Source organism: Carlito syrichta, unplaced genomic scaffold (assembly GCF_000164805.1).
Source record: "Carlito syrichta isolate Samal-C Ts95f unplaced genomic scaffold, Tarsius_syrichta-2.0.1 Scaffold306946, whole genome shotgun sequence".
In the NCBI taxonomy this organism is placed as follows: Eukaryota; Metazoa; Chordata; class Mammalia; order Primates; family Tarsiidae; genus Carlito; species Carlito syrichta.
This window is the reverse complement of record NW_007251042.1, coordinates 364,019-374,596: the sequence shown is the minus strand read 5'-3', so window position 1 is coordinate 374,596 and position 10,578 is coordinate 364,019. Positions and strand designations below refer to the sequence as shown.

Here is a 10,578-nt window from a genome sequence, read left to right as displayed (position 1 = left end):
TTTGCAGAAGTCTCAACCTGGGGAGGATAGTTTGTGCAGTCTCCCCTATAACAGAAACATCTCAAATGTGCTCAGAGTGTGCTTCTAGGCAGGCAGCTACAAAGTCTCCTAGAAGATAAGAGTGGGGAGGGGAAAGGGAAATCACAGCAAAACCAATTTCTGGAGGATTGCCTGGCCCTCCATTTTGTCAGTGTTAACCTGATGGGGAACGTCCAAGCAACCACATCTCCACATCAGCTCACCTGGGTAGCCAGGAGACACCAGGTCTTGCCACAGAATTCATACCAGCATCCCAGGAGAAACAAATGCGCATCATAACAAGACACACATCGGGTCTACTTCCCCTCTTGCTCAGGTTGATCCCTTTTACCCTCTCATCCGTTCTATCAGTTCTTTTTGACAGAATAATCAACTGAACAGACTTTGAAAAAATGGGAAGGATTCCTGGCTCCTGTCTCTTCTCTGGAAAAATAGATGAATCCATTTCAAAATTGGCCAGCTTGACGACCAGGATTTACACTTAGGAGTCATGGGCCCCAAACCATGGATTCACCTTTGGATATTTCTAACCAACTGGCTGTATTTTTGCATTGTAGGATCAAGAATTCAAAAATCTTTCAGCACTGGTTCTGAGAAAAAGAGGCCAGGGTCAAGTGAAAAGCAAGGCTTGGCTTATAAGTTACGTTCAGGATCCAGAGCCACTGTGAGGAAGGGAGGAGAGGGGGAGAGGCACTACCTAGTTACCAGGGCAGCTTATTCCTAGGACAGAGCATTTAAAACCAGCTGACATTTGAATACAGGAATATCGTCTGTGTCCATTTTTAAAAGAACTGCCTCTTCCATGGTACTTCGTGGATGCCGAGTCCTTGGGCCAGGGATCGGACTGCCCAGGGGCTCGACTTCCAATCCTTCTGGCTCTTGGCAGGGCCCTACCCAATCTGTATCTGTCCTGAATACATGGTGAGGACCAGCATGATGGTGAATCCTGTCAAGAGGCCCAGGTTCTGGATGACAAAGGGAATGAAGATGCTGCCCTTCCTTTCATCCTCTTGGCAGACCTCGTTCATCTCAGGAAACTAAGAAAGAAGAGAGGAGCAAGACAGTTGTGATTCCTTGCTGGACCTTATAAATGCAGGGCAATTCAGTGACTGACATAGACATCAAATTGGTTGATAAAATGAATAACTGCAGCAGCTCAAACATGACAGCCTTTCTTCGAGCTAGTTACCATGACTCTACAACTACTTAGGTAAAACAAAGTACTCAGCACACGTGTGGCCTTGCACGTGTTTAGAGGTTGGCTAAAAATAAATGAGCTCTGAAGAAAAACAAACTTTTTATTGTAGACTTTAAAAACTCTTGATAAGGACAGGGCATAGTGGCTCATGACCATAATTCCAACACTCTGGGAGGCAAAGGTGAGATGATTACCTGAGCCCAGGGGTTTAAGACCAGCCTGGCCAATTTGTGGAGACTTTGTCTCTAAAATAAAAATTAAAAAATTAGCCAGGCGTGGTGGCATGCACCTATAGTTCCAGTTATTTGGAAGGCTGAGATGGAAGGATCACCTGAATCTAGCAGGTTGAGGCTGCAGTAGCCATGCTCATGCCACTGCACTCCAGCCTGGGTGACAGAGTGAGACTCTAACTCAAAAAACTCGTGAAAAGGTCTTTTGGCTACCAAAATGTTGCTGTCACCTCTTTGGGAAACTGCGCAACTATGAAGGGACAGAGAATAGGGATGCAACATGACTGTGATTCAAGGCCTCAAGCTGCTAGGCCAGCAAGGCAGGTAACCATTATGAGACCATCAAGTAATGTCAAAAAAAAAAACAACTAACCATCAGGTGGGCTCTCCATAAGACAAGAGAGAAATCTAAAACATTTGCATGAAAAATTGGCCAAGAGCGATAGTGCATGCCTATAGTACTCACTAATTACTCAGGAGGCTGAGACAGAGGATCTCATGAGTCCAGGAGGTGGAGGCTGGAGCACACTATAATTGCGCCACCACACTCCAGCCTGGACGAAAACAGAGAGACTCTGTCTCTAAAGAGAAAAATTTCCATGGGATGAGGCTGGATCGTGGGGGTTAGAACTCTCATTAAAAATACTATTTTTGGCCGGGTTCGGTGGCTCAGCTTGTAATCCCAGCACTTTGGGAGGCCGAGGTGAGTGGATTGCCTGAGCCTGTGGGTTCGAGACCCGCCTGGGCAACTTGGTGAGACCTTGTCTCTACAATAAATCAAAAAATAGCCAGGCATGGTAGCGCGCGCCTGTAGTTCCAGCTACTTGGAAGGCTGAGGTGGAAGGATCGCCAGAGCCCAGCAGGTCGAGGCTGAGGTGGCCGGGAACGGCCACTGCACTCCAGTCCGGGCAACAGAGTGAGATTCCAACTCAAAAAATAAAAATAAAAAAAGTAAAAAATAAAAAATAAAAATACTATTTTCAGGTCTGGCATGGGACTCATGCCATCTGGGAGGCTGAGGCAGGAGAACTGCTTGAGCTCAGGAGGTTGAGGCTTCAGTGAGCCGTGATAGTATCACTGCACTTCGGCCTGGGTGACAGAGTGAGAACCCAATTAAGAAAAAAAAAAACAAGCCAGGCTCGGTGGCTCAGCCTGTAATCCTGCGCTTTGGGAAGCTGAGATGAGTGGATTGCCTGAGCCCGCGAGTTCAAGACCCGCCTGGGCAACTTGGCAAGACCTCATCTCTACAGTAAATCAAAAATCAGCCGGGCGTGGTAGCGCGCGCCTGTAGTTCCAGCTACTTGGAAGGCTGAGGCGGAAGGATCGCCGGCGCCCAGCAGATCGAGGCTGCGGTGGCCAGGAGCAGCCACTGCACTCCAGCCTGGGTGACAGATGAGACTTCAACTCAAAAAAAAAAAAGAGAGAGAAAAAAACCACAAAACGAATATATATATATTAAAGATATGGAAAAATATCCATGCAAACAGGCCAAAGACCATGTCACGCTAATAAACAAGGAAAGGAAATGAACCTTGTTAGTTATGCAAAAGATGCAACTGACCAGGTACTTCACTAGTAAATTAAAAACTACTTAAATGGTTATGCCAAATATTAGCAGGTATAGTGCATACTTTCAGGCACTGCTGATAAAGTAAAAAGGTTAAGGCCTTTCAGAAAGCAATTTGGCAACACATACTAAAAGCCTAAAACCTTGTTAAGTCAGCAATTCTAGTTCTGGAATTAAAGTATACCCTTTCACCAAAAAAATCCTGCCATTGAAAACGATGCTTTTTAAAGAGTATACAACATAGAAAAATGTCTACATTAAGTAAAAAAGGAAATAAGGAAATAAAATTATATATTCAATGTGACTATAGTTATTTAAAACCAGGCTGGGTGTGGTGGCTCATGCCTGCGATCCCAGCATTTTGGTAGGTCAAGACAAGAAGATCGCTGAAGGCCAGTAGTTTGAGACTAGCCTGGGCAACATAGCAAGATCATGTCTCTACACACACATACAAAATTAGCCAGGTGTGGCATGCGCCAATAATCCTAGCTACTTGGGAGACTGAGGTAGGATTGCTTGACCCCATTATTTGAGGTTGCAGTAAGCTATAATCATGCCACTGCACTCTAGCTCATGTGACAGAGTGAGTCCCTATAACTTAAAAAATTTTTTTATTTTGCCGGGCTCGGTGGCTCAACCTGTAATCCCGCGCTTTGGGAGGCCAAGGTGAGTGTATTGCCTGAGCCCGTGGGTTCGAGACCCACCTGGGCAACTTGGCAAGACCTCATCACTACAATAAATCAAAAAAATTAGCCGGACGTGGTAGCGCACGCCTGTAGTTCCAGCTACTTGGAAGGCTGAGGCGGAAGGATCACCGGAGCCCAGCAGGTCAAGGCTGCGGTGGCAGGAAGCGGCCATTGCACTCCAGTCTGGGTGACTGAGTGAGACCCCAACTCAAAAAAAACCAAAAAGTTTTTATTTTAAATTTAAAAACAAAACAAAACAAAAAGTTTCTGAGATTTTCTGGTCAGCCAAGTTGGCACATGCCTATAATCCCAGCACTTTGAGAGGCCAAAATGGGAGGTTTGTTTGAGCCCAGGATTTTGAAGTTACATGATTACATCGCTGCATTCCAGCCTAGGCAATAGAGATACTGTCTCTAAAAAAAATAAATAATAAGCCAGGCTCGGTGGCTCAGCCTGCAATCCCGCGCCTTTGGGAGGCTGAGGTGAGTGGATTGCCTGAGCCCATGGGTTCGAGACCTGCCCGGGCAACTTGGTGAGACCTCATTTCTACAATAAATCAAAAATTAGCCGGGCGTGGTAGCGCGCGCCTGTAGCTCCAGCTGCTTGGAAGGCTGAGGCGGAAGGATCGCCGGAGCCCAGCAGGTCGAGGCTGCGGTGGCCGGGAGAGGCCACTGCACTCCAGTCCGGGTGACAGAGTGAGACTCCAACTCAAAAAATAAAATAAAATAAAATAATAATGATAATAAACAAACAGAAACAGTTATACACAGTACATTGAGATTTAAAAAATCAAAGTGTTGCTATTTAAATTTTTATATATATATATATATTCCATAATATGTAATAAAGACCCTAGATTGAGTATCATCATTTTATTTAATGACATAAGCCAACAGAAACATAAAATTGTTCTTCCTTTAAAATCTAATGCCCCTAAGCCGGGTGCAGTGGCTCATGCCTGTAGTCCCGGCACTTTGGGAGACAGAGGTGAAAGACTGCCTGAGCCCAGGGATTAGAGAAAAGCCAGGGTAAAACTTGGAGAGACCTCGTCGCTACAATAAAAAAAAAAAATTGCAGGTTGGGTGTGGTGATAAAGTAAAAAGGTTAAGCCAGGCTCCGTGGTTCAGCCTGTAATCCCAGCACTTTGGGAGGCCAAGGCGAGAGGATTGCCTGAGCCCAGGGTTCAAGACCAGCCTGGGCAACTTGGTGAGACCTCGTCTCCACAATAAATCAAAAATTATCCGAGTGTGGTAGCATGTGCCTATAGTTTTGGTTACTTGGAAGGTTGAGGCAGAAGGATCACCTAAGCCCAGCAGGTTGAGGCTGCGGTGGCCATGAGAGTGCCACTGCACTCCAGCCTGGGCAACAAAGTGAGACTCCAACTCAAAAAAAAAAAATTTGCTAGGTATGGTGGCTCATGCCTGTAGTTCCAACTACTTGGAAGGCTGAGGTGGAAGGATTGCCTGAGCCCTGCAGGTCAAGGTTATGGTGACTATGAGCATGTCCTTGTGTTCCAGCCTGGGCAACAAAGACTCTGACTTAAAAAAAAGAATAAAAAAGAAAAAAAATGGAATGCCCCTTAAAACCACTGAATTATACACCTTAAATAAATGAATTGTAGCCGGGCTCGGTGGCTCAGCCTGTAATCCCGCGCCTTTGGGAGGCTGAGGTGAGTGGATTGCCTGAGCCCGCAGATTCAAGACCCACCTGGGCGGCGAGACCTCATCTCTACAATAAATAAAAAAATCAGCCGGGCGTGGCAGCGCATGCCTGTAATTCCGGCTACTTGGAAGGCTGAGGCGGAAGGATCGCCAGAGCCCAGCAGGTCGAGGCTGTGGTGGCCGGAAGCGGCCACTGCACTCCAGTCTGGGCGACAGAGTGAAACTCCAACTCAAAAAAATAAATAAATAAAATAAATAAATAAATAAATTGTGTGGTATGTGAAAGATAATTCGATAAAGCTGTTATTATAAAACAAACTACCAGACGGGCTCCGTGGCTCAGCCTGAGCCTGTGGGTTTGAGACCAACCCGGGCAACTTGACAAGATCTCATCTCTACAATAAATCAAAAATTAGCCAGGCATGGTAGAGAGAGCCTGTAGTTCTGGCTACTTGGAGGGCTGAGGTAGAAGGATTGCTGGAGCCCAGCAGATCGACGCTGGGGTGGCTGTGAGCATGCAACTGCACTCCAGCCTGGGCAACGGAGTGAGACTCCAACTCAAAAAACAAAACAAAACAAAACAAAACTACCCATCTGATGATCCCTTAGCTGACCACCCATCCAACCAGTCTAATAATCTGGCCCACATTTGCCTACATGGCATAAACTGTGGAGGACTTACCATATCAGCCAGAGCAATATATAAGAACATCCCTCCAGCCAGCGCAAAAATCCAGTTGGCAGAGAAGTGGCTGCCAGCCAGGATGCCGAAGGCCAGACCCACATAGCAGCAGCAGGCGGAAAGGAAGTTGAAGAATAGAGCCTGCTGGATGGTCATCCCAGCATTGAGCAGGATGACAAAGTCCCCTGCAGCAGGGAGGACAGAAGAGGAAAGACAATAAAACAAAAGTTAGCCTGGTGCAGTGGCACATGCCTATAGACCCAGCTGTTCTGGAGGCCCAGCTAGGAGGATCACTTGAGCTTGGGATTTCAAATCCAGCCTGAGCAACATAGACTCCACCTCCAATTAAAATACAAAAACCAAAATAATCAAATAAATAAAAGAAGGAAGAGTCATAAAAGGTCTCCAGACAGAAAATACGGATGACATCAGACTGCTTAAACTATGGATAAAGTCTGGGTGAAAACCAAGGCAGCCCCAGATTCCAGAATGAAGTTACAAAAGACTAAGGCACCTTCATCACCCTGTTCAGATCATGTCTCCATTTCCCAAAATGGCCAGGTACTTCCAGTTTAAAGGCTGAAAATCTTTCACAGGATTTTTAAAATAGGTGGTCAGCTAGCACAGGCCTTGCTTCCCTTTTTAACCATGGTGAGACAGAAGGAGCTCTCTTTCTCACAATGAAGCTGAAACTGAGAGAAGTTAACCAAGTTGTCTAAAGTCTCAAGCCAAAACATGGCAAAGTCAGGATTTGACTTTGTCTTCTCTGAGCCTCCAGAGTCCCGGCTTTTGTACACTCTCACTCTGATAAAACGAAACGTCCTGGCTCATACTTCATCAGACTCCCAGGGTTCTATTATATACTTCAACCTCTGGAAGAGTAACAGGAGAGAAGAGATGACCTTTACAGAGCACTCAGAATAGCGTGTGGCATGTGGGAAGTCTTTCTCAACATTTGGTTTCCCATTATCCGCACAACAATTCTATAAGGCAGGTACTATTATCAATTCCATGGCATAGGTGAGGAAACCAAGACATTGCATATGGGGCTGGGGGGAACACACATCCTTGAAAAAAAAAAAACAAAACACCTGTCATTTAAAATGCTAGATTTATGGCAGGGCTCGGTGGCTTAGCCTGTCATCCCAGCACTTTGGGAGGCTGAGGCGAGTGGATTGCCTGAGCGAGCCCGCGGGTTCGAGACCAGCCTGGGCAAATTGGTGAGACCTCGTCTCTACAATAAAAGAGAAAATGGGCGTGGTAGCATGCATCTATAGTTCTGGCTACTCGGAAGGCTGAGGCGGAAGGTCAACACCGGGGTGGCCATGAGCGTGCATGTCACTGCATTCCAGACTGGGCGAAGGAGTGAGACTCCAACTCAAAAAGACAAAAAAAGCTCGATTTAACTGCTTTAATAATAGTGATTACATTTCACACAGCTTAGGGAGCATGTTAATTAATTACAAGCACTGTGAACTGAGGGGAATGAGTAGCAAAGAATCAGCCACAGGAAGGGTGCCTGCACCCATGACAGAGGCAGCACAGTGGAACAGGGGGATGCACACTCACCCAGCTCGTGTGGGAACTCCTCACAGAGGATGGCCACTGAGGTGCTGATGCCTTGAAAAACAGACACGGTGAAGGAGGCACCGATGGCCAGGCCATCGATGAAATTGTGGAGGCCATCGCTCAGGGTGATCATCCAGGCCAGAGTGCCGATATCAGAGTAGCGAACCCCTTTCAGCCAGTAACAGGCGCTTTGGGAAGCCTGCAGATCCTATGAGAAAGCACATCCCCGGGACCCACAGAGAGTCAAAGGGGGACTATGTGACTTCAAGGTGGGCCCGAGCCACCAAGGCCACGACCCGCCTGCCAAGCAGCGGACAGCCCACTGACCTGCACAGACAGCGAGCCCACAATGACCTTCTCATCGGTCACAGGTGCCTTGCCATCCAGCTCGCTGCCACAGTGCTGAGGAATCATGTGGTCTAAATCCCCGTTCTGCAGCTTCTCCGTCACTCCCTCCTCCTGGTCCTTCTTGGAAGGCAGAGTCTCAGAGGCATAATGACTATGTCCGTGATGATGCTGGAGGGGTAATGGGAGGGGGTCAGCATGACACTCAACAAAACCACAAACCTGCCAGGCTCGGTGGCTCCCAAATCCTGCGCTTTAGGAGGCTGAAGTGAGGGGATTGCCTGAGCCCGCGGGTTCGAGACCCACCTGGGCAACTTGGCAAGACCTCATCTCTACAATAAATCAAAAAAATTAGCCAGGTGTGGTAGCGCGCACCTGTAGTTCCAGCTACTTAGAAGGCTGAGGCGGAAGGATCGCCGGAGCCCAGTAGGCGAGGGTGCGGTGGCCAGGAGCGGCCACTGCACTCCAGTCTGGGCGACAGAGTGAGACTCCAACTCAAAAAAAAAATTAAAAAGCCACAAACCTGACTAAGCACCTACTCGGAGGAAGTGCTCCAGGCACAGAAAGTCCTCTTTCATTACAGAGAACCCAAGCAGGTCACACACGCAGAAACCTGGGGGAAACTTACATAAGCCATACCAAGTGTGAAGGAAGACCTTGGTATTAGACAGTTATCAAAACTGACACCTAAGGGCAAATGCTCATTCCAGTAAGGAAGTCACTGCTCAAAGTATTCAGAACTGGCTGGGCTCTGTAGCTCAACCTATAATCCCAGCACTTTGGGAGGCTGAGGTGAGTGGCTGGCCTGAGCCAGCGGGTTCGAGATGAGCCCGGGCAACTTGGTGGAACCTCTATCTCTACAATACATCAAAAATTAGCCGAGTGTGGTAGTGTGCACTACTTGGAAGGCTGAGGTGGCTACTTGGAAAGCTGAGGTGGAAGGATTGCCGGAGCCCAGAAGGTGGATGCTGGGGTGGCTGTGAGTGTGCCACTGCACTCCAGCCTAGGCAATGGAGTGAGACTCCAACTAAAAAAAAAAGTATTCAGAACTTTTGCTTTGCATTAGCTAATTTCACTCGATTTAGCAACTACTTAGAAAGTAACTATATGCCAGGCACTAAAGATATCTTTTTAGAACTACACTACACTAATCAGCCCTGTCCCTTTGCAGTTATATTTATATGGACTGTAATGAATGTATTATCAAGCCCCTCTCCCTTCTTCTAAAGATGTAAGTGTATGTTAAAGGAATAATCCAGGATAAAACAAAGGGGACCAACTACTACTTAGCAAAAGGTACACTGGTCAGATCTAGTTTCTAGTCTGGCTCAGCCCCTAGTTAATATCTTCACAAGGTGAAATGAAATTATTTCCTCCAGAAATTTGTGTTTAATGAAATTTGAGGTGTTAGTTAACACCACCACCACAATACATCAACAATTTTTCAGATGGGTGCATTCCCTGAACCAAGAATTGGGTCTCACCTCATTTTTCTGCTTAAGAAGCATCTTCAAGATCTTTTCTGTGAAAAAGAAAAGATAAAAGCCCCCAAACACCACTGCAGACTTGGAGACATAATAATCTTCCAGAGGGTTGAAACCAAAAGCCTGTGGACCCAGAAAAACAAAATGAGCTTAAGAAAATAAAAAAACCTACACTGGTTCCCTGTCATCTCTTAACTACTTTTACTCTAGGAAAGGAAAGAGACATAATGGAATAACCCCTTTCCAGCAAAATCTAATCTTTGATGTTTCACTGATGTGACATCACCAAACCTGCTAGGTTCTTCTCTAGTTTATTTGTTGACGCAAAAGACACATCATCTGCAGAATTTTAATCTCAGGAAGAATGGCCTTGGATGTGGTTTTCTACTTTTAATTTCTCTTGGTGCTTTGCTACAAAAGCACACTCTGTCAAAAATTTCATCTTTAGGGAGAAGACACTTGTGTTTATTTCATCTTATCTAGTGTCCCTGGCTGATCTGCCTGTAAACACAAAGGGAGATGGTGTAATTTATAATTTCTAAAATGGGAAACACATCTCCCAGTTAAATAGTAAGACTTGCAGCATCTTCCTGACTGCAGACCTTCCAGTGACCACAAAACCAGCTATGGTACTGGGAGTGTCAGTTTTGGAGATTTGTTTTGAGTTTTTGTCTGAAAATTATACTTACAAAGTGGGTAAAAAGAATCCACTGAGAAGGAGACAGGAGTAGAAATCAGAATTCTAAGTTAAGTTTCTGATTTATGATAGGAGCTTGTGAAATGTCTAATGACCCGCCCCTCTGATTTCTGACAGAAAACGCCTTTAAAAAACACCAGCCCTCTCATGAATAGGTCAAACATAAAAGCTGATCATACCTTTGAGTAACCCTGGGCTGCTTAAGAGGTTAAGTGTTTTTCCTTTCTGTTTTAAAGGGACTAAATTCACTACCTCCCGGTAAAATCAGATTCAGGTCGACTTTCCAGGAAAGCCAAATCATCTTAAGGAAAAGTGAAGTGAAAAATAGACAACTAGCCGGGCTGGGTGGCTCAGCCTGTAATCCCGCACCTTTGGGAGGCTGAGGTGAGTGGACTGCCTGAGCCCGCGGGTTCAAGACCC

The 10,578-nt window shown here is 46.2% G+C and overlaps 1 protein-coding gene across 1 annotated transcript in view; it reads right to left on the bottom strand.

Moving 5' to 3' along the window:
- Positions 1-524: 524 nt before the first annotated feature.
- Positions 525-10,578, bottom strand: part of SLC39A14 (solute carrier family 39 member 14) — a 32,300-nt gene continuing 22,246 nt past the window's right edge. Inside the window, exons 5-9 of the mRNA XM_008063549.2 lie at positions 9,462-9,584; positions 7,960-8,148; positions 7,633-7,840; positions 6,064-6,248; positions 525-1,076 (exon numbers count right to left, since the gene is read on the bottom strand). Of these exons, the coding sequence (XP_008061740.1) occupies positions 930-1,076; positions 6,064-6,248; positions 7,633-7,840; positions 7,960-8,148; positions 9,462-9,584 (852 nt within the window). The 3' untranslated portion in view covers positions 525-929. The remainder of the gene's footprint in view (positions 1,077-6,063; positions 6,249-7,632; positions 7,841-7,959; positions 8,149-9,461; positions 9,585-10,578) is intronic.